Below are 27,798 nucleotides of genomic sequence, written 5' to 3' on the forward strand. Positions count from 1 at the left end.
TGTTCATGGCAGGTCGCGGCCGCAGAGGCAGGCCACAAGCACAGTTGGCCCGCGGTGCATGTAAATTGGGAGTCCATGTCGCTGTGCAGGCTGCAGGAGCAGGTGCTTACCTCGAGAGACTGCTGCCCAATGCAACTGACCAGGCCGCCACATCCGAGAAACGTAACATGGCAACCATGACCAAGAGGGACAGCAACAAAACTCCCAATCCCCTCGGTGTACATGGCAAAAACCCAGTCTTTCAAGCAAGGAGCAATTCTGAATCAGACTAGCAACTCAATATGGGCATGACAAATCTTGCGCTCAAGTAGGAAGCCACTCCACTCTGCAAGTACTGAAGGCCACAAACAAGTGAAATGCTATGTAGCACGAATCGTCTCGAACAGGAATGGGCAATGAAAAAGCTCATATTCATGTGCGATACTTGGCACCAATGGAATAATTTGACAAGGCCGGCAAGCTAATTAAGAAAATGAAACCGACAGCATGAGTCACTGAAGCGAAAAAGAAAGGAAGTGTTGTGCCTAGATTTGCAAGACAACCCAACAGTTGCTTACTGTAGCTTCCTCAGTTTTCTTTTGGCAGCAGTTTTAGATGCTTTTACTCCCAGTTTTTAAACCGCAAATGCCAGAGGAAACGAAGGTGGACATAGAGCTGCAGAAATTGCCGTTTGCAGTCTGAACTACAAAACGGTGGATGACCGACCGGTCTCCTCGGCCACAATGGAGAACAGTTCACTTGTAACACCATGATGGTGTGCAATTGCCTCTATTGCTTGGGTAAATTTGTCCTCAAGCCTCGCGACATACCCATATGATGTGGTAGTTGGCACAGTGGGATGACCAAGAGCATTGCCCTTTATTTAAACACCCTTCTGTAAAAGTAGCACTCGTGGAGCTAGGGGCCCCTTCAATTGGACTGCCCAAACGCAATTGCAATGACCTAAGAAAGCCCTTGTCCTACCCGCAGTTGCTGTTGTCGGAAAGCTTGAAAAGCTTTGACACGCAACCATGCTGTTGCCAAATGAGCCCGAAGATATTCTCAAGTGGATCCTGACTAGCCCGCCGCGTCAGCAAGAATTGAAAATTAAAGATTCATGGAGGTCTTGCTACAGCAACAAGATTGCTTTGATTGTTACCTGCCATCCATACAAAAATCCTAGGTTGGCGAGGGCAACCAAACTTCCAGGACTTGATCCAAACCACGCAAGCCTTTAAACATTGAATGTGCTCTGTAGATGAGGTCATGGCACGGCTCATATGCTGCTCCTTTATGCGCAGTGCAGAACTCTTCAAAGCAACAAATAGCTTGTCCATCCTTTCTACAAAGCTGGCTATGTGTGGGGCAATAGGAGGCAGAACATTAAAAGCAATGAAGGGCTCAATTGCCAAATACACACTGTTGCCGAAGACCTCCGAAGCAAACATTTTCATGTTGCTGAAAGGAGTCTCGTACAAATGTCCGTCAGCATCCTTTGGCAGGGATGTTTAGTTTTAGGCGATGAGTGGACTCCCGAATATGTGTTTCCATGAAACAACATCCTTGCCAACCTTGAGGTCATACTTCCGTAAGTTGTTTCTAGTACACTTCAGTAAGTGTGACGGATCAAAAATAAAGCACACCTTCGTCCAATCCATTTAAAAAAAAAAGGACCTTCTTGGGTTATTCCGAGTACTGTCCCAAGTGCCCAATTGTTCGCAGCTTGGTCACAGATGAGTGCCTTTACATGGAGACCACAGTCCTTCACCTTACTTATTAGTTGTCCTAGCAAAATCAGAATGGGGCCAGAAGGAACTGTGCCGTCACCTATCATAAAAGCTACAGGTTGGAGCCACCGCTTCTCTATACCAGACACCAGAAACAAGAGTGCCTAGTTTGCTGCACGACGAGACCTTTGAGTGCCGCTGTCAACATAACCAACAACATCATGCTTAGAATTATACTGTAATTTTTACTGTTGGAAGTCTAAAGGTTTTTGCCAGGTACCAGTACACTTTTGAGCTACTGAAGTAGAGGTTAAGGGCAAACTGGCGGAACACTTTTAGCCAGCATCGTCCGTGCTTGTTCAAGGGTTGCAGGTGCATCAGTTGCAATAAATCACTTCACCAGTACCACTCACATAAGATACAGAATCTACTCTATACATAGGCCAATATCAACATGGCATCAACGAACATTTGCACACACGATTCGCTTGCGGCACATTCAGCAATATGACTACAGGCATAGCGCTTGCCTTCGTCGCACCTGGTGGTCTGTTAACGAGCGACAACCAGCAGTGCAAACACATTGGACAGAGCGTCCCACCTGTTTGAACTGACAGTTGCCGTTGAAAATGAGCAACTTGCATTGCGAAGCAATCGGGTGAACCAGGCATCTGCTGCCGTAGCCAACACAGCAACGTGGACTACCCGCCACTTTAGCGTTCAACTCATTTCCAACGTGCACCTTTCTTTTTGTTCTTTCTGGAGCCGCTAAAGGGGGCCGTTTTGTCTCAATCGTCCATTTCGTGGGCATCGCCTTTCCCAGCCACTTTTGCGGGTCTTCCCACCCACGTGGCTATCAACTTCATTCACTTCAGACCACGTAAGCACATGTGCTGGTCTCTGTTCATGGCAGGTCGCGGCCGCCGAGGCAGGCCACAAACACAGTTGGCCCACGGTGCATGTAAATTGGGAGTCCATGTCGCTGTGCAGGCTGCAGGAGCAGGTGCTTACCTCGAGAGACTGCTGCCCAATGCAACTGACCAGGCCGCCACATCTGAGAAATGTAACACAGCAACAATGAGGAAGAGGGACAGCATCGCAACGAATCTCTGCAAATCAATCACTTCACACCACTCATATAAGATACAGAATCTACTCTATACATAGGCCAATATCAACATGGCATCAGCGAGCATTCGCACAGACGATTCGCATGCGGCACATTCAGCAATATGACTACAGGCATAGCGCTTGCCTTCGTCGCACCTGGCGGTCTGGTAAGGAGCGACAACCAGCAGTGCAAACAGATTGGACAGAGCGTCCCACCTGTTTGAACTGACAGTTGCCGTTCAAGATGAGCAACTTGCATTGCGAAGCAATTGGGTGAACCAGGCATCTGCTGCCGCAGCCAACACATAAACATGGACTTCCCGCCACTTTAACGTTCAACTCCTTTCCAACATGCACCTTTCTTTTTGTTCTTTCGGGTGCCGCTAAAGGGGGCCGCTTTGTCTCAATATGTGCATCGTCCGTTTCGTGGGCATCACCTTCGACAGCCACTTTTACGGGCCTTTTCACCCACGTGGCTATCTAACTTCATTCACTTCAGACCGTGTAAGCACGTATGCTGGCCTCTTGTTCATGCGAAGTCGCGGCTGCCTAGACAGGCCACAAGCACAATTGGCCCACGGTGCATGTAAATTGGGAGTCCATGTCGCTTTGCAGGCTGCAGGAGCAGGTGCTTACCTCGAGAGACTGCTGCCCAATGCAACTGACCAGGCCGCCACATCCGAGAAACGTAACATGGCAACCATGACCAAAAGGGACAGCAACAAAACTCCCAATCCCCACGGTGTACCTGGCAAAAACCCAGTCTTTCAAGCAAGGAGCAATTCTGAATCAGACTAGCAACTCAATATGGGCATGACAAATCTTGTGCTCAAGTAGGAAGCCACTCCACTCTGGAAGTACTGAAGGCCACAAACAAGTGAAATGCTATGTAGCACGAATCGCTTAACCTGTACTTTGAATGAGGAGGAAGAATCGTCTCGAACAAGAATGGGCTATGAAAAAGCTCATATTCATGGAAAAAGAAGTGCGATACTTGGCACCAATGGAATAATTTGACTGGGAAGCTAATTAAGAAAATGAAACCGACAGCACGAGTTACTGAAGCGAAAAAGAAAGGAAGTGTTGCGCCTAGATTTGCAAGACAACCCGACAGTTGCTTACTGTAGCTTCATCAGTTTTCTTTTGGCAGCAGATTTAGGTGCTTTTGGCAAGCTTAACTCCCGGTTTTTAAACCGCAAATGCCAGAGAAGTCTAACATGGACATAGAGCTGCAGAAATTGCCGTTTGCAGTCTGAACTACAATACGGTGCATGACCGGTCTCCTCGGCTAGAATGGAGAACAGTTCACTTGTAACACCATGATGGTGTGCAATAGCTTCTATTGCTTGGGTAAGTTTGTCCTCAAGCCCCAGGACATACTCGTATGCTGTGGCAGTTGGCACAGTTAGATGATCAAGGGCTTTGCCCTGTATTTCAACAGCTTTAAACATCGTAAATAACTGGCTAGGATTTGCAACGTCCTGGTTACTCTCCTTCAGGAGGTTGTGGCATGAGCTGCACTGACTTTTCTTTAGGAATGTGTGAATAAGATATCCACACACATAGCAAACTATGTTTGACTTAAGCACATCATCACTTGCTTCTGCACTACTTTCAGAGAGCCCTTCTGTAAAAGCAGCACTTGTGGAGCTAGGGGCCCCTTCCATCGGACTGCTGAGGTTGGTCAGTTGCAGTGACTTAAGCTGAGTTAAAAGAAAGCCCTTGTCCTCCTCGCAGTTACTGTTGTCAGAAAGTTTGAAAAGCTTTGACACAACAGTGTACCTTAGACCTGCAGAAAACTGATAGGCATTTGGAGTTTCATTGCAACCATGCTGCTGCCGAATGAGCCCGAACATATTCTCAAGTGGATCCTGATTAAGCCGCCGCGTCGGCAAGGATTGAAAATTATAAGATTGGTGGAGTTCTTGCCACAGCAACAAGATTGCTTTGATTGTCACCTGCCATCCAGATATAGTCTTAGGTTGGCGAGGGGAAGAAAATTTCCAGGACTCATTCCAAGGCACGCATTTCTTCAAAAAATCAATGTGCTCTGTGGATAAGGTCATGGCATGTCTCATTTTCCGCTCTCTTATGCGAACTGCAGAGCTGTTCAAAGCATCAAATAACTTGTCCATCCTTTCTACAAAGCTGCCTGTGTGTGTGGCAGTAGGAGGCAGAACGTTAAAAGCAATGAAGGCTTCAATTGCCAAATACACACTGTTGCTCAAAACCTGCGAGGCAAACTTTACTTTCATGTTGCCGAAACGACTCTCATACAAATGCCTGTCGGTGATTTTTGGCAGGTATTTCAGCTTTAGATGATGGGTGGACTCGCATATATTGACTATGTGTTTCCTAGAAACAATATCCTTGCCAATCTTGAGGTCATACTTTCGCAAGTTGTTTCTAGTGCACTTCAATAAGTGCGGAGGATCAAAAATAAGGTATATTTTCATCCCATCCATTTAAAAAAAAAAGGGTCTTGTAAGGTTATTTTGAGTGTTGTCGCAAGTGCACAATTGTTCGCAGCTTGGTCACAGATGAGTGCCTTCACATGGAGACCACAGTCCTTCAGCTTACCTATTAGTTGTCTCGGCAAATTCAGAATGGGTTCAGAAGGAACTGAGCCGTCGCCTATCATAAAAGCTACAGGCTGGAGCCACTGCTTCGCTATCCCAGACACCAGAAACAAGAGTGCCGAGCTTGCTGCACGACCAGACCTTTCAGTGCCGGTGTCGGTATAACCAACAACAACATCATGCTTAGAGTCGTACTGCAGGTTTCGTTTGAGGGACATTTCATCAAAGATGAGAACGCATGCCCTGTCCATCAAATCCCAATTTTTCGTCTTTTCTTTTACAAAATCCAGAATCTCTGGCATCAATCCAGGCTTAAGCGATACTGCTGATAGCCAGGCTCTTAACGTTTTTACTGTTGGAAGGCTAAGGGTTTTTGCCAGGTACCTGTACGCTTTTGGGCTACTGAAATAGAGGCTAAGGGCAAACTAGCGGAACTCTTTTGGCCAGCGTCGTCCATGCTTTTTCAAGGGTTGCAGATGCATCTGAACACGAAGAATTTCTAAAATGTCTTTGTTGAGGTACCTGGATGACTCGGCCAATATCCGTGCTGGTGGAATGATCGCTGAGGCTCTTCTCAGTCTTGACACAGTCCTCCGCAGGCTTGCTATCTCCTCCAAATATTTTTGCATCTGCTTCTTTGTGCGTGGTGTAATAGCCTTGCGAATTCGGCTCCGGCCCCTTCCTGGTGGTGTAGATGGCAGTTCCTGCGATGAGGACCAAGATTTGCTTGGCGCTGGTTCTGTTGGGGCAGAAAAGTAATACATAAGATAACAGCACAGGCAAGAAGGTCAGCAGTTAGCCGCACACTAGCTGTGAACGCACCTTGAACGACGACTGGCGGAGTCGTGCTGACTGGGTCGTGAAGCCGAGTCAGACTGGGTTCAGTCATGCTTGGGAAAGGCTCTGTTGGGGCAGAACAGGAACACATCAGACGCAAGAACACAGGCAAGAATGTAAGCCGTTTGCCGTGCACCAGCTCTGAACGCACCTCTATCGACGGCTTGCTGCTGGAGGACCCCACGAGACATGCTTGGGACAGGCTCTGTTGGGGCAGAACAGGAACACATCAGACGCAAAAACACAGGCAAGAATGTCAGCCGTTAGCCGTGCACCAGCTCTGAACACACCTCTAGCGACGGCTTGCTGCTGGAGGATCCCATGAGACGTGCTTGGGACAGGCTCTGTTGGGGCAGAACAGGAACACATAAAATGCAAGAACACAGGCAAGAATGTAAGCCGTTTGCTGTGGGCAAGCTCTGAACGCACCTCTAGCGATGGCTTGCTGCTGGAGGACCCCACGAGACGTGCTTGGGACAGGCTCTGTTGGGGCAGAACAGGAACACATCAGATGCAAAAACACAGGCAAGAATGTCAGCCGTTAGCCGTGCACCAGCTCTGAACGCACCTCTAGCGACGGCTTGCTGCTGGAGGATCCCACGAGATGTGCTTGGGACAGGCTCTGTCCGGGCAGAACAGGAACACATCAGACGCAAGAAGACAGGCAAGAATGAAGAGGAGTGATCACACTACTAGTTCCACAAGCAAATGTATGAAAGACATGAAGCTATTAGGACTGGTGGACATTATTTTTCTCCACGAACGTCATGTACCGCTTCACTACTGCAAAAATAAATAAATTATTACCCTAAGGTAAAGGAAACCGACCACAAAGAAAATTTGGAACCAACAAGAACGAAATATGGTTTAATACAGCTGGTTTAGAACAACTGTTTAATACAGTAAATTCAGTGCTTTCACTTCAATTTACTTACTAAAAAAAGAAGGTTGCCGGCGGGCATGAAAATAAACCACTCAGTCGTCCATGCACACGGCTACAAGATGAAAATGTGACACAGGTTCCGATATCTCTTTTTTTTTTTTTCGTGAGTTTGTGTGTGTAACGACTGCCTGCTGCGAGTGTGCGGCGTTTCTCACACCCGCTGTCGAACAAAGTCTCCTTAATGTGACCAAGCAGCGCAACAAAGGAAGACAAGAATTAGAAGTGAACACTGACTCACAACTGCCCGTAACTAAAGGTTTACTTCGGTAACAGCAACGAAAGGTCCTGACTGCCCATATGTAATGCAGCATCTAGTTCGTTAGCTTGTCTCCGCCTGTAAGTTAACGAGACATAAGGATTCAGGCAGCGATATTAAACGACTCACCGGTACTGCTGTCCTCAGTCGCAGACTACGGTTCCCGTTTCAATGCAGACGTATGGCTCACGACCGAAACATAGCTTTCGGGCTTACATGTCCGCTTGCAAACACGTCACTTCAACCCAAGCTAACGCGAGACATCGAAGCGAAATGAACTTGTTTTAGCAACAAAGAAGCAACCAGTCTACGTGTATGAACGAATGAATCCGTGCTGTCGTGCACTCGAAAATACCGGTAAAAATTTTAAATCCAGGCCAGAGGTAACATGAAAGATCGATGATGCTGAACGCTATTTGCATTTATAATGACGAAGAAACAATAAAGTTACTAACAAAGAGTACAATAATTAGCAATGATAATTTTGCCGTGTTTCTTATGTAACAAAAATGCTTCGGTAATTGTAAGAGAAAGTCTGTAAGATAAAATTGCGCTTATTACGACGCCTCTACCGGGAAATGTTGGAACTAACGAACGCATCTCGAAGTGATGTTACTACGTCGGCTTTGTTAGCAGCAGCGCGCGGTCGATTTTTTCGCCCTCTGTGGCCATTTGTTGAACTTGAGAGTGTGCTACCCCTGACGGAACTAAGAGGATGCGTCGTGTTCATGTGACAATACCACCTCTTTGTTTGATTTTTTCTGCTGCATCACCCATTTTGAGCGGCGGCATTGGGCATTCCGCATTGGTTGATGAAACGAAGTCGCATGCCATGATCGGTGACATTGCAAACCGTGGATCTTGTGTGTGTATCCGTCAGTGCTTGTGGCCTTAACTCTCTCATTTGAAGCTTGGCTCCTATAAGAGGTGCATGACTTTCGTTTGAAATTTAATTTTGTGCATAGCAGCCATTTCATACTTCGCAGATGTGATCCCACTGTGTGATTTACACATTGCGCTTGTTTGTTTGCAATGCCCGAACCTGGTAAGGGGCCCTTTAAGCAGCAGTGCAGTTAGAGCTTAGACTGATGTTGAACACAGGCGTACTCCAAACTGACTAGGCAGCGGGACCTGTTCAGTGGTTTTATGCCTGTTGTCGCCCCCAGGTGGAGAACCACAGCAAGGTGTTGGTGATGGAGCTCTGCACGGGTGGCAGTCTGTTCACCATCCTGGATGACCCGGCCAACAGCTACGGCCTCGAGGAGCACGACTACCTCGTTGTTCTCCGTGACCTTAGTGGGTTTTTCTGCATCTCTCTCTGTGACTGTAATTCTGTTTGCCTCTCTCTTGAACGAGGTGCGCCTAATGCTTGACCTGATTGCCTGTGTCATTCTTTTGCTCATTATGAGGTTGTAGGCCTGATTGCCAGCCAGGGCAGCTGCATTTCAATAGGGACAGAAGGCAGAAATGCTCACGACTTTAAGGTGGGGGGGGGGGCACTAAAGGGACACCAAAGACAAATACTAAGTCAACAGGGACTGTTTAATTGCCATTCCAAGAACCTCGCAATGCTTGCTTCGTGACAAGCAATGACTTAGTTAACGAGAAAATTGTACCTGAAAGGTCGGAATACCTTTATCGCGATTCAAATTTCCTGCCACCCAACTGGAGAGTGGTGGCGCTGCGTAGGCCATCACTGCCCCTTGCAGCCGTTATGGAGTAAAACAGTGCCCAACAGAGTGTAGTAAGTTTTTTTCCACGAAACGCAAGCGTGAAGCCATGGAGAAACCAAGCCAAGACATAGCGATGGATCATTCTGGCATCCCGCGACATCACATGGAAGTGGAATTCTCTGCTACTTGCAGAATGTACAAGTTTCACGAGCCAGCAAAACCAGCGCAGCACTATGCAAAAACGAAGCTACTGAAACGTGAAAGCATGGGCAGCACTGAATTGAGCAAAAACAAAACCTTTCGACCGTCCGCGTTGTTGTCAAGTCAGTGAGTTCTTTTTCTAAAGATGAAATAAACCTGGACAGGTAGCATTTTCTTTCGTTTTATAATGCAATACAATGAAGTTTTTATAACAAGTGGTTGGGTACTAGTGACAAAATTTAAATGAGTGGCCTTCGCCATCGGGCAAGTACTTGAACTTCCCCGGGGAGTCTCTAATTATGTCCTGCATTTACCTCAATTCCTCGATTACTAAAGCTGTGTCCTGATAATATTGATGCCTTAGAGGTTCTCAAGCTCTAATGTATGACTTTAGCTTGGCTTAATATTTGTCTTTGGTGTCCCTTTAAGGGGGACGCAACTTTTTCATATGCAAAATGACCAAACAGCTATATTTTAAAAATCGCATTTTTAGTTTCTGTAATTCTTTTTTTTATCTGATTCCGAAATATATTCACTGAAAACCACGTAGAAGTGCTCTAAAAAATTTGTTGCGTCAACCAAGGTCGTAAAAATTTGTTAAAAATATGCAAAAATATGCTGTTTCAAGATGCAGCATCTCCGGAACAGTGCAACCGAGTGCTGCTTGACTTCGTTCGAAAGCGCATTTCTCTGTCTTCAAATTTGTGGCTTCAGCTATCTCCTCCACAGAGAAACAAGGGAACAAAAAGCAAATGATTGAAGGTCATTTTGAAGTCTCCAACCAGCCGTGCCTGCCACATGACTCCAGTAGGCTTCGCCATTGGTCGAGCGCTCACTTTGTAGGGGTGTCATCTGCTCGGCCTTTTGCACCTCGCAAGCTCTTGACCGTCTCCGTAATCTCGATGGGTGTGAAAATGGCTGCTATGCCTTTGTGGACATCGCAGAAGCGTAGCTGATCCATCTAATAGTGGCCGTCTCAGACTCGCGGCTAAGCATTCTGAGCATCGGTGATGCAGACTGTGCGATCAAGCTTTGCGTGCGGAAACCTCAGTCAAGTGGCTAAGCCTTTGGAGCATCAGTGCTTCGGAATTTGCGACCAAGCACATCGCACATGCAATCCTTGTACCCACGGCTAAGCGTTGCATGCATCGGCTCTTCTGGCTTGGCGATCAAGCACCTCACTCGCTGATTGCTCAGACCCGCGTCCATGTACTTTGCGCGCATACTCTGTGGACCAGGAGCTAGCATTTCGCACCTCAACGCCTTGGACTCTGATCAAGCTTATGTGCCGGCTCCATGGACCCGCGACTGAGCATTTCGTGCATCTGTGCCTTTGACTATCCGACCAAGCACATCGAGTGTCGACTCCTCAAACCTGCTGCTAGGCACTTCGCGCATCAGCACCTTGTACTGCATGAGTGAGTGCATAGAGCATTGACTCCTCAGACCCTCGTCTAGGTATTTTGTACATCAGCACGTAGGACCAGTGACCAAGTACGTCGCGCACCGGCTCTTTTGTCCTATATTGTCTCAATATCTCGTAACAGTATCTGTCATGCGACCCTCCTTCATAAAGAGAACCTCATCATGAGCTCTGTTCACTACGCCCCTTGAGCTTTTGCAGACACCAGGCTGCAGAAGTGTTACGAATTTCTGCGATCTAGAAATGGACAGACTTATCAAACCCAGAGCAAACACCTGTTCACCTATTCAGAAAACTAAGCCCACATGAAAATAATATGAAACACTGCAAGACTCTGTCAGGGTATCTACCAACTGGGAAAACTGGGAATTCTCAGGAATTTTGAGTAGTCCGGAAAAACGTGGGGAAAACCCTGGGAATTTGTGCCTCTATGAGGGAAAATTACCCGTAATTTTATTGAAAGGGTCGAAAGTCGCAGTAATGCTAGCTCGAGTAACAGACAGGAATCGTAATGAATTGTCTTTGACACCCGGTAGTTGGCTGGAGGAGTTGCCAGTGTACAGTCAACGACTGACTTTCCGGATTCCCGATAATTTGGACGGCTTCGCGGCCGTTCCGGACGTTTTGACGTGACCGCAGGTTCAAAACGGCATTAATCAAAGTCACCACCGCTGCCATTTTCATCACCTCGCCACCTCGAACCAGTGCTCTCGCGTGCTGATCCACTGGCAGCCATAGCCACCACTATGGCAACGCTAGGCCTAGCTGCTTTGACGTTCGCTATGAAACTTCTTGCCGTTAGGTGCCGTGTTTTTTATTGAAAGAATTCGCTGCTGTCAGCAATGGAATGGACTCCGCCTTTCTGGTCCTCGCAATTGGCTTAGAAACTTGGAAAGCACAGTGCATTGCATAATGCCAGTTCCCAAAAGTCAGCTTCACCTGTGTACAGAAATCTTACTAGGTGAAGCATACACAAAAGTATTGCAGTGAAGCATAAGTGTGGGAAGGGGCTATTGCCATGGGACACAGTATGTATTCCTTAATTATACTCGTATGCACCCAATATTTCCTGTTGCAGTAGAGCACCAATATGCCTAATACATGTACCGACAGGCCTTCAGAGCATTTTCGAATGTGCCTGTAGTGGCTTAGCCCTTAAGGGCAGTAGATGACATGCATTTATTTTTTCTAACTGGCCAATTTTTCGGACATTTTCGCGGCCCCTAGGGAGTTCGAAACATCAGACGTGGACTGTGCAACTGACCAAGATGCTTCAAATGGTCCGTGGGGCGAACGAGTGGCGGAAGGAGGACAAGAACAGAAAGGACCTATGCGTTGAGGAATGAATGGGAAAGGAAGCGTGCTGCCGCTGTTTTGAAGGAGCTTGAGCTAAAAAAAAAAGTGTTGGCTGATGCTGAGACGCAGGTGTCCCTCATCCAAACCAAAATAAATCTTAAAAGCAGTGAAACACAAACTGAGGCATCGTGCACTGTCTGAAAGTATGTCAGGACAGTTGAGGTTGACTTACGAACTGTTGAGAGAGAATCTCAATTGTGACAAAGTTGGGGCCTCATACCACTGAGCTTGCTATCAGTTGATAGATATAGGTCATATTCTAAAATAATTGCTTCTGTGTGCTTCTACTTTTTATTCGTAGTTGAGAATGTCCAACTTGATTTGCAATTGTTTTAAGACATTTTATTAGCTGTGCATTTTAGTAACTCCTCCCTTCTATTCTGTTATTGAATAACCCAAACACTACTGCTTCGTATTCAAATTGGGTTAAGTCGTTCTTTTTTTAAATTCTTTTTCATATGCTTACTAGAGTGACAGCATCAGGTGATATGGTTTCAGCCCGTCTTGACATAAAACATAGTTCTGCGTCACTCAGGGAATTTTGCAAAGAGACTCAGAGAAACCCTGGAAAATTCAGGGAATTTGGAAATCTCAACTTGGTAGACACCCTGCTCTCTACATAACTATGTGATACAAATGATTGTACTGTCTAACCACTCATACACAACAAACTAACCTAAACAACCTGAACAGTGTTCGAACAGACAAGTCCAGAAGTAAAACTGTAACAGTCTGAATGTTGTCAATCATCGTCACTGGAGTTCCCAAACGTGACATCAGACGATCCGCCTTTTTCATGGCACGACAGCGCATGCCACATGCCCTAGTGGATTAAGGGGAGATGCTACTCGAAAAAGTTTTTTTTTTATTTCTTGACCTAGCACTTTGAAATTTTAGGTATTAATAGAGTTTGTGATGCTGATTTCAAAGCTGTAATTGGTTTTCTTGTAGCTGCAATAGTTCCATAGTTCCAACAAATTTGATAACAGAATATAGGGCTTTTTGTGCACACTTTTTAGCTTATTAAAAATTTTCACACAGAATCCCAATATGGCTTATTTTGCTGCACATGAGCAGTATATTACTGAAAAGAACCTCAAATGTGGGCATAACATGCTACCTTTTTTTTAAAAAATCGAGAGTACCAAATCTATATTTTAAATCTCCCCCATCAGCATTTCAAGTTACGAAACAAAAAATCTGTAATGTATATTGCAACTTTATATAGATATCAGTACTCTAGAGTGTTTGAAGATGCTCTGTGCAAAATTTCGTCAAGATAGGACAATTTTAAATGCATGAAAGTTTGTGCACGACATGTCTGAATTGCCTCAAAATGAAAATTGAGAAAAACGCATTTGAAAGTTCTAAACATGTTTATTCTTCAAACTGCAGTGAGATTTGCATGAAACTTTATGCCGCAATAGAAGAATCCACCCTTTCCACAGTCAGTGCCTTTAAAAACATCCAGAACCATAGGTTTGTCCTTCTCGGCACTGGAGAATGGCGTCGTCAAGGCGCGCTCTCTTTGCCACGTGGCGACGATGAGCCCTTGCCTCAGCTGTCTCGCATGCAGACATTCTTTGAACTCTTCTGTGGTCACGGGATTGGCCCAAGGTGATGAGTTCGTCAGGTGGCAGTACACCAAGCTCTTGAAGGACGTGTTCAAAGCTTGAATGTCCTTTGTTGAACCATAACACAGCCATTGCGGCTGCAGTTTCTACCGCTGTCCGAGATGCAAACTTGGTCTTCGGACAAAGAAGCCAGATTTTGCTGTTCAAAGATTCTGCAGCATTTTGCGTCTTTCCTTGTAGACAGCGAACCAACAGTTTTTCATCCGTGAGGCGCTTGTATATAGGAAGCACGGCCAACCCCTGAGCCTTCGTGAGGATTGGGGTGTGATCTGGTGTAGGCTCCCCGAGAGCTTCAGCTCGCCTGTGTTTACACCAGGAAGTCGCCCCTTCTGGACAGTATCTGTGGCTTCCTGCGGTGTTGCTGGATGACGAGTGAAAGTACGAGGCCCAGATAGCACGATACATCTTCAGGAGATCACCCCTATTGGTGGTTATAGCAATACGATAATAGTTCTGCAGCTTCTGAATTGTGCCATCTTTCAACTTCTCTCCACGTGGAAGTCGTGTTGGAAGCTTCCTAAGTGCAGTGCCTAGACGCTTGGCTACGTGATTCGTGCATTCTTCCTTGTCCACAACTAGTTCACCATACACCTTGGCCTCAGCAACAGCGGTGTACGCTTTGCTATCCCCATCACTGAGAAACTTGGTGAGGCGCAATGGTGTCGCGTATGAAGGCGTCCTCCTCCATATACGCAAAGCTGCCTCAGTCTCCATAGCATGAGAGGAGCACTCTGTGTTTTTTTCACAAACGGGACTGTGAAATGCCTGCCATATTTCCTCCTCCGTACCAAGGTCTTGGTGTCGGCTACATGCAAGGCAGTAGTTGGAGAGCACCTCAAAATCTAGGCACAAACCAGTGTCCACAGACACAGCAGTGCCTATTCCATTATGGCTTTTATGTCCTCTTTTCTGCCATGTTCCATCATACATGACAGCAACATCAGCTCCACTCGCCTTCTCTTTTGTTATAATCCTTGCCTTCTCGAGATTTCCTTGCACAGCTTTGACAGCTGCGGCATGAACTTTTTTGCCAATTGCAATAAAACTCTTGTGATGCATGGGCGTTGACAGGCCAAGGATAGCGCAAAAACGCGATAGCTGTTCATGTCCGATGCCTATCGCACGCGCGGCCACTACAACTTTCACATTCACGGCGAAGCTGTCACGCGAGCTGCCGCTTCGATAGCTCCGGTCGGCACTGGCACCGATAGGATGTCCTTCTGGCACAACACGCCGTGAGCTATAGGCTACCCAAGCACCGCGAGCGGCGCCACTGCTCCTGACGGGTAGCGCCATCTGTGGCAGAAAAAGTCGAAACTGGGAATATCCACTGCGCATTTCTGCTGCGCCGCGCTGCAGCCGCTCGCTTTTTTGTGCACGTGCAGGGCCCTCTCCTCGCTTCGCACGTGCGGCGCGTCACAATGTATCGCCTTCAGTGCGGCTTCAAAAAGATCGGCCAGCTATTTTAGGAAAGCCAACTTGTTAAAAGGAGAAAAGCTCGTCAGTCACGTAAACTTTGTGGAGCAGACAATCAACGGCAACGAGGCACAGCTCAATGCAAAATGTATTTCCCAAGTGAGCGACAACATCGTGTACGACGTGTACCTCGAGTTGAGGGTCATTCTGTCATATGTTAAAAATACTGATTGTCTATACACACTGCGAAATGAAGCCGCGCACTCTCGGTGTTTTTCGTTGTCGAATATGAAGCGTATGCCTTAGTTGTTTTGATACGGCAGCCTTACAGTTGTTGTCGTCTACTGTCGGGGTCGAACGTGTGCGGCGTGCGAAAAAAAAAATAATTGTACGGCCATGGCATCCCACTGAAAAGCCTGGGAAGATACAACACTTGTGCTTCGCCCGTTGTAGGATCACCCACTGACTTGGTGGAGAGGCAGCTGAAATTTAAGCACTGCGAAGCTAGTTGAACTGCTCACCTCGTTGATTTCGGCGGTCGCGTCATGCCTGCACTCGAGTTTTGTGAAAGTATCGGCTTTACAGGTGCATAAAACCTGCTGCGCGAACGCAGTTCAGTGTGAGTGATGCAGAATTAAAGGCGCGATATGGTATCGTGCGCGTGATGCGCTCGCGTAATTAGCGCGCTGGTGAACTCACACTCGAAACACTGTGCTGAGTGTTTGTATTAGTAAACGTAAGCATATTATGTTGCCTTTATTTTCGCTTTATAGGGCAGCCTGGAGTATCGTGGCAGAGGTGCAAACTTGGAGTTAGATTTGGAAATGCGCACCATGTCATGTTGCTGAATATTTGTAGAGGCAAGTTTGGAAGGCAGCTGCATTTGAAAAGTAGTGGCAAATGGCTTCACTGTCTCACCCTTATTTTCATTCTTTCATAGCTGCAGTGGTCGTGCCATGAAAAGAGGAATTCTTGCTTTCGAGAAGGAGATGCACCTGCAAAGCTGGCATTACGGCTCAGTGCGAGCACGCACTGGCGCTGTGCATTTACGTCAACAATAAAGAAGTAAATTAATGCATCAGCCAGCCACAGACATGGGGCAAGCCAAGCGGAAAGCCAAAGAGACGCCTAGAACAAGATGTCTCGGACCTTTTCCCAAATGAGTTAGAAAAACATTCATGCTGTAGAATGCACTGCTTCAGTGAAGTAACTGTGCCAGTACTGAAGGTACGAGAATTAGGGGCTCGTTACGGCACAGGAGCCCACGACACATCAGTACTTCGGACCGCGCTTTCGCTTCGGCGGGGCCGCTTTTGCCATTGTGGACACTCAACTTCGCGCAAGAAGCCTTTTGACAACGTTCCCAGGTGGCGGCGCGACGCGCCAGTACCCCGGCTCGACTGAATAGCGCGGGCGCGCACGTGCAGTGGCCGCCTGCAAACTGATTGCGCCTGGCGGCGCGGGCGCCATCTATCCCCAGTTTTGCACTGATCGCTCGCTGGGGCAGCAGTGCGCGCTGTCGTCGCGCGCCCAAACTTGAGCTTGGGTTCCCTATGCGCGGCAGAAAGCATTGACTCGGGGCATTCATTGTTATTGCAGTACAGCTCGAGGAACGCAGAGAGGCCCTTACGTTTGCTTGCGGCGTCGCGGACGACGAGTCCAGTAGTGTGGCATGTTGGACAAACGGCACCGCTTACCATTGCTGTAAGCGCACCGATGTCGCAGATTACTCCGTTCACGGAATTATCACCAGTCATTGTTCTCTCGTTTTTGAAATGTCCTATCTTCTTTTCGGATGCGCTGACAAACTTGATCGTGGCGTCGGCGTCGTCGATCTCATCGCAGTTCCCGCAAGCCACCGTATCCCCGCAGCCTTGATTAGGCCTAGCGGCAGGCGAGTCGCGTTCTTCCACAGTTGCTTTGCGTTTCGGCCTACGTCGACGCCCTTGGTACTTGTTCTTGGTTCCATATTTTCGAGCTCGAAAATCACGCTTCTTTGAGTGATCCATTGCGGACTAGCAGAAACGTAGAAACGCACGGCAAGCGCTGACCGTCTCAAGCGCTCCGCGAGCCGAGCTGAGTACCACGTGACCAGTCGGGACGGCCGGATCGGCTGAAACTTGGCTGAAAACGGACTTCGAAACGGCTTCCTTTAACCAAAATACGAAACTGGAGGCAGTCCTGTATGCTAGAATAAGGCTTGATCTACCTCACCGAACAAACCGCACTAGTGGACGACGTCGAGTTTCCGAGAGGCGGGTGTTCTAAAACAGCCGTTATGCGCGCAAATTTGTGACTTAGAGAGCTACCTTGGCTGATGCAGATCGATTTTTCCCCAATTTCTCGTTCGAATTCAGCCTTGATATTTAGGAAAATAAGAGTTGAATGACCAAAAATAATTTTAGAAGCAAAATCTCAAAAGTGAAACTTTTCGCAAAAAACGCGATTTTTCGACCCGCATCTCCCCTTAATCACAAGACCTTTTGGAAAAGACACGCGCGCGGTCGCGCTGCATGATATGAAGGGAAAGTACCCCGGCAAAAAAAAAAAAGCGCACGGACGCTCACTGCAGCAAACACTTGTGCCGTGTACCGTGTTGAAACTCTACTGGAAGATCGACGGTGCAGTGCCAAAAATGTGCGTTGTGTAAGACTGCAACTCCACTTTAAAACAGAAAAGGGTCAGGGCTTCGTCCGGACTGCACCATGAACTATGTAGTTGCTGCCTTGCATTCACGGCTGTCAAATTTACCAATAAACCGCTGCGTTACACTTGAGCAACACTTCAAAAACACGTTGCTGACGCAGATTTTCTTGCAGCGTCGGCCTACTGTTGCTGGTGGTGGCAGTGCGTGCCTGACTTCATGTACTCGTTTAAGGCTTGGTAACACTGGGTCGATACGAGACACCGACGCCAATGATTCAGCACTGTGTCACTGAGACAATATGATCATAATAGGGCAACAACGAAGCAACCGACGGGCGTGAGTTGTCATATAGCGCGACGGGTTTTCTTGTCGACGGCACCAGGACTGGTTTCTTGCTTTCTGCTTAGCTTTCGGAGTTGATTTAATTGTTATCGTTTGACCTATTTTGACTCTGCCTTTTCTATCACGTTCCTTGGGCTGCAGTGCAGGTTTTGATATTCTTGCTTTCTTATCTTCACTTTTTCTAAATTTATGATGTGGCTGTTTGCTCACCCAAAAAGTGTGCCTGATGCGGAGGTAACAAACAAATGACAATCAGAACATTTTGTGTGGCAAAAAAAAAATGAAAAGGCAGAAATGCCACGACCTTCAGCCTGCATTTAGCTATGCAGCTAATATTCAGTGAGCCTTCCATTGGATTTTTTAAGCTTCCCAAAGCCTCCAAAAATTTCAAAGGAAAACATTTTTACTGAATGAAATGTTCTCAAGATATCACCCTTAAACTTGTATGGAAGTATCAGGGAGATATTCTCAATATCTCTGCCAATTTTCATCAACACTAAGTTAAGGGCTAAGTTAAGGAATAAGAAAGTTGGTTCTGAAAGCCATATTCTCCCCTTTAATGTGTACATATGTGCCACTCTTCAACGAACCTTTTTCACACCGACGTGGCTCACACCGACGTAGGATGAAGGACTGGGTAGGTACTGGGGTTCTAATTCTTTGTATGTGCCACTCGGTCTGTGCCGGCCTTCAATGAACCTCTGATGCCAACTGGGGTGGCTAGGTACGTGCCATTAGAAATGGGTCGCTCTACGATGATGAAAAGATCCTTTAAATTTCTCTAATGCTGAATTGTACCCACGTCACGCGAGTTCCTCAAGGAAAGCAGCCCGACGCTTTAGCAGGCTGTGCCATAAATGCATTGGGTGTGTGCTCCTTTTCAGTGAACGTCTTTCATGTGAATGCTTTAGTGAGCTGCGCCACGAGTGCACCGAGTATGAATTTCTCGCCAACCAGGCTCACTGAGTATGTGCCACTGGTCATGTGGCAAGTTGGAGAACAATTCCCTGCATTCGCACGTACCGGTGCACCATGCTCCTCATCTGCGAGGCCATGTGCGGGCTTCTCGGCAGCACCACTAGATGGTGCAGCATGTCCAGAAAGAAGCGCGAGAGATGAGCTTGGTTGCCGAATGTCGCGTTTCTCGGCGTTCACACACACCGGCACACCGTGCATTTTGGATGCCATGCGCAGGCTTCGCAGCAGCACCACTAGATGGCGCCGAGCATTCATAGGAAAGTGCAAAAGAGAAGTCCTGCTGCAGTACATGCTTCACACATAACTCGTTTCTACAGTGGCAATTCATTGTGTTGCTATGATGATTCAATGCTAAATGCATTTCCGTAGACAGTCGGGTTGGGGTGGGTTCTGTTGAATTTTGAGGTTTTGGTTGGATTTGTTGTAGGCTTGTTGTCCAAGCAGTGAAGATTAGCATTTCAGCATTGCATGAAGTAATGTTGGGTGTGCCGACAGTCCAGTTAGCAGGGAGAATAGGATGTGGGGTAAAGGACTTGCAGCAAGTGGAGATTAGGGAAGTTCTGTGACTGTAATTGCCCTACAGCCACTGTGCCATGTCCTCTCAAGATAAAGATGGATTGGAGAGGCTGGATAGTTAGTGAGTGAGCATGATTAATATTTCTTCTGTATCTGCTCGCAGGTGCGGGCATGAAACACCTGCGTGACAACAACATCATCCACCGGGACCTAAAGCCTGGGAACATAATGAAATATGTTGCTGAGGATGGCAGGTGAGGCTTGTTATGGCAATACAGCTACATTCAGAATGCACGAACGTGGGACAGTGGGCCCCAGTGGGACCACTGAGCTGCCAGAGCTGGACAGTCATTTTTCTGTGGTTGCTCCGACCACCGCCAGATGTATGTTCGCCACCCGTTCTTTCCTCTCTGGCTGGACACTTCTGGCTACCCCCGAGCTACCAGAACCTGCCAAGATGAGTTTGGTTTGGCAGCTCTCTGGAAGTTCTGTGGCTAGCAGATGACAAAAAGAAGTTATGAATGCTTGCTCCCATCTTTGGTCTCTTAGGACTTGTACCTTGCTTAGCCAACTGTCAACAATCACCTTTTGTTTTCATTACCGTAAAAACCTATATATAGGTCGACCCCTGCCCTTGGCTTGTCCACATGACAATTTCCAATGTGCTAACTGATGCCATATAAGATGACGGCCAAAGTTAGGTGTTCTTCTTTTCTTTGCTTTCTTCTGGAAAAAAAAAATCTGAACCTGTAATTTGGTTTATACATAATTCTGGTGATTATCTTCTAAAGCCCATTCCACCTTACAAGATCGTACAATGCAAGAGACGGCGAACATTTGAAGTTGTTAGTGCTAATTGTTGTTTTGTGTCCTGTGAAGCTTTGTGTCGTAAACAGCGCACAGCGATCTTATGCATGCTATCTGCATTGTCTCTTGCAGGTTGTAAACGCTTGTTCCCACACATTGGCGGCGCCTTTTGAGTTTATATTTCTCTGGTGGTACCCCTTCTTATACTTCTCGCGTCTGTGCAGTTATATTTCTTTTTTCTAGAGGTAGCGAAGGTGGTTATGGTTGCAGCTAGCTAATGTTTGCTGCATCGGACGTTTGGGTGCATGTAAAGGTGTTGAAACCGACTGTTCCAGCTATGTTGTTGATGTTGATGGAATGCACTGGTTGAGTAATGGCCAGCCGGTCTGTATAACTACATGTATGTTTGATTATATTGCAGCATTGAGAGAGTGCTTTTTAAGAGCAAGGCATTGACACATGTACTTGTTTATACTTTAGTGGGAATGACATTGTACCCGCTAACAAAATAGAGTTACCACTCAGTGCAAGATGCGACTGCATAATTTGGAACTTACTCGAATTTTATAGTTGATTCTATATGTTGTCTATGTTGTTGCCAAAAATTGTGTGATCAGATTGTATGCGCGACGCGAATAGTGTTGTACTTTCTGGAAGGTATGGAAGCACCAGCGACTATGCTAGAACCTTGGACAAATTATGTATAAAAGCTGACATGCTTGACTCGCTGATCAGTTTTCGATGATCGTAAGGTTTGCTGGCCACTGCCATTGTGATGAGTGTTACTTGTTTGGCTGGGGACAGGTTCACCCAGTAAACAGTCCTGTGACTTGCGTTGGGCCACTGTTATTGAACGTCATTGCAACATGACAATATTGCTCATGATTGAAGCTGTTCATGTGAAACTTCCTAGTTGGTCACAGACTGCCTGCGAGTTCATTACCGTGCGCTAGCCCCAGCTTCTTCAGCAAAGGGGCCAGAAGAGAGGTACCATCAGCTGAAACAATTTGCCAAAACCGAAGCCCAAGGAGGTTGGCACAAAAGCTTGCACCGATGTGCCCATCTTGCTGTTTCAGTCTTGTCACATCAAGATGAAACACCAACTTGTCAAAACACCAGTGGGCAACATGATCGCTGTGAGCGGGTATCCTCAAGCAATCGCTTTCTGGGATACGACCACTTTTATGAGATTTTGCGTTTGTCAGTGTTAGTTGCTCTGTGCAAAGGTAGCAGCGCGTGTCCTGCGCCGAGTCACGCAAAATCTCACGCAAGTAGTTGTATGCTCGAATGCGAATGCTCGAGAATACTGTTTCGATTTTGTGCTACACATTTCCAAGTAGTCAAAGCACAAGTGGCCCAACCACACTTTGTAATGGCGCAGTAGCTACAACGTGGCACAGCAAAGCTTGTTTTGTTGGATTACTCACAGGAAGAAGGGTTCTCTTCATTTCTTGAGATTAGTAGTATGACCTATGCACACGAGTAAGATGTGAAACTTTGGTGTGGTGTACCTATTGGTTGGAAGTTGGGGGTACAGTTACCGTGTTTATTCGAATCTAGGCCGATAGTTTTTTTAAAATAATCAATTCCAAACTCTAGGGTTGGCTTAGATTCGAGGATTTTAAAAAGTGCGCCATTTTTTTTAATAGTTTTTTACAAAATTTAATGCTTACAAATTTCAGGCAAGAAACCACAGTGCTGCACACGCTCGGGAGTATCCTGGCATTGCATAACAAGGATGTTTCAAGCTGTCACTCTCGGGTGAATAGAAACCTAGATATACCGTACGGACTACTTTTATTAGAGGGGACACCGTATAAGTGCGCCAGCACTGATTACAGCTCAGTTCTAGTCTATGACGGTATGGAAAATATTTTATTAGCAATATAATTCCTGTTCAACAGAATCAAGTGCTTTCTTACCCTCTGAAGCTAATGAATTAGTGACATTCTGTTGTACTGAATACCAATGAGATTCTCAGTTTAAGAGTGAGCCTGTGTTTTGTGGCAATCATTTATTTATTGCACAAAAAGCTTTGCTTTCCAGTTTTTCTTCAAAATACAGAAGGGCTATTGCAGCTTTATGGCAGCTGGATTATCATAAGGTCAACCTTTGCAACAGACAAAAGGTACATGTGTCACATGACTCGATCACTGCTCCACACGTAGCTGGCGCCAACAATAAAGAGCAGGAACTGTCTGCACCGTTTAATTGTCAGGGTTAGCATGATATGCCACCTGTCCTAGATCTGAAAGCTGCAGGGTCACGGCAAGTTCATGCTATACCCCCCTCCCCTCCATCTATGCTTCGTCCATACCAATACATGCAACCAGGTCGTAACACTTTTGCACCCACCCTGTAATTTCAAAGGTAGTCTTGTGAGGGGTCGCTCGAAGCTACAAAAAAAGAAGGGAAGAAAAAAAAGGAAGAATGATTTGAGTCTGAACGGCGCTGGGAACGAGAAGCTGCCATACCATATATCACAAAGATAGTGCCCGTGAACATTTTTGTTGCTATCCCGTGCACTCACTTTCGTTTGTGAGGAAGTTTGGCAGTTTTCCGAGTGTTGCGTGGCAGCTGCAAAGAGATCTGTGTCGACTTGGCACCAAATTGTAACTTTAGCCACTGATGCTCGACGAAGCATCGCTGATCATGCCTAATGGCTTAGGCAGCGTGTGGCCGTGACGAAAATTTGCTGCTGGCCGATGTGGTAACTGGCCGCAAGCCACCACGGAATGCTTGTCGCTATTATGTTTATACGGTTGGTCATCATGTGATGGGTTCGTAGGTGATGCGTGCAGTTTAGACTGATGGCTGTTGAAGCAACGTGAAGTTCGTTGCTGCATATCCAGCATGACTTGCATGCCTATCAGTGGCTAATCGGCCTGGTCCTCGCACTTTATGAAATACACACTGCTTTTGTTGCTGTTCCCTCTGTCCATGTTTTCATTTCAATTGGTCCTGTCGATCCTGATGCAATTTGTAACAACAGAGGGGGCCCCGCTGTTGCAGCACTATTCTGCTTATTGTAATGTTCAGGCACTGTGTGTGCAAACTCTGCCTCAGGCTGATGTCGAGGAGTGCCTGCAGCGACAAAGTCTACCAGTGCATCAGCTGGAGAGCCCCTCCGCTGTGCGCTTTGTGCTGCTTTTGCGCTGAGAACGAAGTGAAATGATCAACTTGACCAGTGTCAAGCACTAGGGGCTCCTCGGCGCACGCGACCTGTGGAATTGCACTACATGCTAAATATATTGCATTGTGCTACACCGAATATATTGAATATTTGAAAAATCGAATTGTAGACATTCAATTTGCGGATCAAATTATTTGAATGTTCACTATCTGATTTGATTCAGGGATATTCGATGTTTACACACCCCTACTTCTTTGTATTTCTGCTGCTCATTCAGTGCATTTGTGTCCAGGTTTGTGTACAAGCTGGCCGACTTTGGTGCCGCCCGAGAGCTCCAGGACGATCAGCAGTTCATGTCGCTGTACGGCACGGAAGAATATCTGGTGAGCAATAAGGCCCTATGCCATGCGCAGTTAAACCTCAGTACAACTAACTTCAATATAATGAAATTCTCAATATAACAATGTGTAACTTTTGATAACTTCTTGTCTCCAGAACACCAGGCAAATCTAACCTCAGTACAGTAAGACCTCGTTAAACCGTACCCGCTTAAGGGGAGAGGAGGGGATCAGAATTAACTTTTTTGTTTCTTGACACAAAGGGCTGGAATTTGGCACACACACTGCACATTGCAATAAAAAGACAAATCTAAAATTTTATTAGGATATCTTAATTAGTTTTTGTTTTATAAGAATTTATAAGTTCCTTGCTTGTGGAAAGCCTGGCACAGTAACGAAACATGATAGGGAGCTGGGAATACTTGGCATGTTTGCACAGATGTCTAATCTACATCAAGACACTGTTCGATTTTTTTTTTTTTAAGTGCTAATAATTTTTTGCTCAACATAACATGTACATGCCTGTGCTTCACTGCATGGAGCCATGTAGTAATTGTGAAATAATTAAATAATGGAAAGATAAAGAAACATTTCAAGACTGCCTTTAAGTGCAGCACAGCTTGTGGATCACAGCAAAACAAACTGGGCCAAAATCGGTCCAGCCATTGTTGTGCTACGCTTTCCACGAGCGAGGTCATTGACAAAAAAAAATGCAATTGGGAAAACTGGCTGCAAAGTTTTAACAGCACTCCAAATTTATTCAAAAGCACCAGGGCTGTAATATTTTGAATCATTGCTGTCAGGCATCTTCTTACACCTTTGCCTCATTGTTTGGTGGGCTTTGGATGCCTTCTTCAGGCGTTCTTTATCCTTTTCTTGTGCCGTCTGGAGTAGTGCATGACCACCATTTTCACTGCCAGACCAAGCCTGGTATCGCAGTGTACACCCACAGAATGCTGTTGGCATCTTGGGCACAGAGTTTTAGCGATCAAAAAGTTCATCGCGGAAACAGGCATAATAATGTACTCACAGTCACAAGGGGCTGAAATTTGTTCTTGGCATTGCTGCTTCCGCTCAGTCGCGGACACTGCGCGAAGGGAGTCGCGAACGCTGCATGCCTGCGCTTCTGCAGTCACCACTGACACAAAACGCGGCTCGAGGCGCGTCTGAATCGTGCGACGATTCGTCTGGTGAGCCTTGAGTCACCATACAGTATGTAGCTTGTCGACGGTTGGGGCTCACTCGCAGGCTGCGTGTCCCTGTCGCACGATGCATCGGAAACGCACACCGTCTCTGCCGGCGATGGAGACCGACCCGCATCGCCTCCAACAACGCGATCTCGGTTGCTGACTCGCCCGGCCGTACGCACAGGTGCGAGAGCCTCCGTAGGCACGTCTTTCGGTGGCTTGGTTATCAGTGTCGATGTCACAGGGCGATTGTCAGCTTCGCTGCTGGAATCGCACGGTGCAAGATAACGCGGCACGTTATCCGCATGATCAATCGGGTTCTCCGCTTCTCCTGCTGGCCGCCGTCTTTTTCTCGCCGTAGGAGGCTTGCGCTTCCGTTTTCCGAAGGCATGCTTCATTTAAAAGTTCTTTTCGAACGAGTGACGATCCATCACTGACCTGGGAGCTTTCATAAATCCGAATTCTGTGAGTGTCAAACGTAGAAACACGCCGGCGTGGTTTTCAAAGCAGACAACTGCGGTCCGCTGTGGTTGCCAGCTTGCCTGCCGCTGCAGCAGCAACCAATGGCGAGATGCCTATGAGTACGGCAACTGATCGGAGGCCCGCTTTCATCGCAGGGCCCGTGTGACCGCATGTAGCACACCCGCGCTTCTTTTGTGTTTGTGTGTTTGTTACAAGATGGCGACGACCGAAGAATTCAGAAAGGGAATGGCGAAACTTCGAGCTTTCGAACGGTACCAAGATGGCGGCGTTCGGTGGCGGGAAAGACGAGTTGGGGCTCCACGAACTGCAGTGATTTTACGCGATTTAAAGCTGTTTTCTCGCCCTACGCACTCGTAAATTAATTTTTTTTGGGCACTTTTAGTGCGTTTTCAGTCAAACCATTTTGATACAATGTATATTAGGCATTGCAGATACCGAAACGCGTCGTTGCCAAAAATCGATCTTTTTTTGCGATTTTTGCGATCTGATCCCCGCGTCCCCCCTTGAACAGTAGTTTCGGTTTAAAAGTAGTAAAGTCAATTCCCTGACTCAGCGGCCATTGAACATAATGTATTTTGTATCAGCATAAACCGTACCAGCTTATTGCGTACGCATCGATTAAAACGTAGCGTTTCCACTTTTCGTCGCGCAAACACGGCGGTGCATCGTCTCCATCAGAGATCAGTACAACAGCGTCCAAGCGCCCTGTGCGTTTGCACGTGAAGCCACATCAACATCATTTCGACGCCGTGCCAGAGAGCGTTGTGGCGTCGTGCAAGCGAGGACTTGCGTCATGCCGAAGCACGGATAAAAAAGACACCGGGTGCTCAGTGTTGAAGAAAAATTAGACATCGTCCGTGCTGTCGAACGTGACACGAAGTCGGCGCTGGCCCGCGACATGGATCTGCTGTTGACTACAGTGTGTGGCATTTGGAATGCGAAGATTTGGATTGCTCGGCAGCGCTGCTGCGACCGCGAAGGGATGTCGGCTACGAGATTCGACTTTTCGCCATCGTTGCCTCTGTTGTTGCCAAAGTGACGACTAGCGACAATGATGAGGACGACATGAAAAGCGACAGCACAGGTGATTCAGGCCTGACAGTGGCAGAAGCTGCGCATTACGTCAGCCTCAAGAATGCAATCGCCGCGACGAGAACAGGGGCGTGATAACGTAACTACAGTCGCCAACCGATTTTCCGGACTCCTAAAATTCGGACATGCCCGATTATTCGGTCAGCTTCGCGGCACCGCCATTCTCCCCATAGACCATAATGTATAACAACTGCCGAAAGTTCGGACGCCCTGCAACCCCTCATCTGATTTTTGGGACACTTCTTGAGCCAACTCGATCGAGTGCATCATGCACCGACTCTGACCGCGGCGCATAGTTCGACTTGCTGAACGCCATTTTTGTTTTGAACGGAGCCCCCTTGCTGCCCCACGAAGTGGCGCTACTGGAAATCCCCGCTCATCATCATCGTTTCTGCCTGGTTTGATAGTGGTCGTACAGTAGTTCTGGTTTCAGCTTAGTAAGCCATGTCAAGACAATCCAGCAGCTGATTTCTTTCTTTCGCGCACAACGCTGCGAGCAGCACGTTTTTCGTTTGTGCGACTGGTGTCGGCACGGTGGTGTTTGCGTTGTGTGCTCTGTCGAGGTTTTGGTAATCCAACGCGGCGTACGGAAATATCGCGTCAAGTGTCTAATGGCGCCAACAGTGCCCGCGCAGACTGCGGTGGGGAATGCCGGCAAGCGGGTGCCGGGAGGCCTCAGATTTGTCGCCTTCCGATGTGCTCCCTACTGACGCGGAAAATATTCTGCCGAGACCTGCGCAGTGGTTGCATTGCGATTCCGGACACCGTCTCATTTGACAGTTTCACAAGTGCTGACACTGCTGTACTGACATGCGCAGAACTCGACGACGGCGAGATCGTCAGGTTTCTGCTGCTCCGCCGGACGATGACTCCGAGTCGGAAGATGACGCACCATGTGCTACGCTGCCGTCGCATGCGGAGCGTGCACAAGCAGTGACTGTGCTTTCAGCCGCCTATAGTGACCGTACGACCCTCTCCGAGATTCAGGCTTATCTGATTGCGCGTAAACGGAACAGCGTGCAACGGCGCACTCATGATTTCTTCAAGCCTACTGCCGAGCCCAAATAAGTGCGTGGAAATAAAGGATTTCATTTTTTTTTTCTTAATCTGCTTTTTTGGACACCTGTTTATTCGGACATTT

General features: G+C 47.1%; 2 protein-coding genes across 4 annotated transcripts in view; one reads left to right on the forward strand and one right to left on the reverse strand.

Annotated features, from left to right (window-relative positions):
* LOC135904974 (serine/threonine-protein kinase TBK1-like) overlaps nt 1-27,798 on the forward strand; it is a 151,334-nt gene that overhangs the window by 33,155 nt on the left and 90,381 nt on the right. For all 3 annotated transcript variants that reach the window (XR_010565273.2, XM_065435967.1, XM_065435966.2), the window contains exons 4-6: nt 8,598-8,727; nt 19,781-19,871; nt 23,850-23,940. Coding sequence is in view for 2 of the 3 variants with exons in the window: in XM_065435967.1 (XP_065292039.1) it covers nt 8,598-8,727; nt 19,781-19,871; nt 23,850-23,940 (312 nt within the window). In the remaining variant the exon portion in view is untranslated. The remainder of the gene's footprint in view (nt 1-8,597; nt 8,728-19,780; nt 19,872-23,849; nt 23,941-27,798) is intronic.
* LOC135905023 (uncharacterized) lies at nt 13,542-17,351 on the reverse strand. The gene is made up of 2 exons (XM_065436022.2): nt 16,671-17,351; nt 13,542-14,958 (listed from the first exon to the last, which is right to left on the reverse strand). Exons 1-2 carry the CDS (start codon nt 17,141-17,143, stop codon nt 13,542-13,544), a joined length of 1,890 nt encoding a protein of 629 aa, XP_065292094.2. The 5' UTR covers nt 17,144-17,351.

Source organism: Dermacentor albipictus, chromosome 6 (genome assembly GCF_038994185.2).
Source record: "Dermacentor albipictus isolate Rhodes 1998 colony chromosome 6, USDA_Dalb.pri_finalv2, whole genome shotgun sequence".
Taxonomy (NCBI): domain Eukaryota; kingdom Metazoa; phylum Arthropoda; class Arachnida; order Ixodida; family Ixodidae; genus Dermacentor; species Dermacentor albipictus.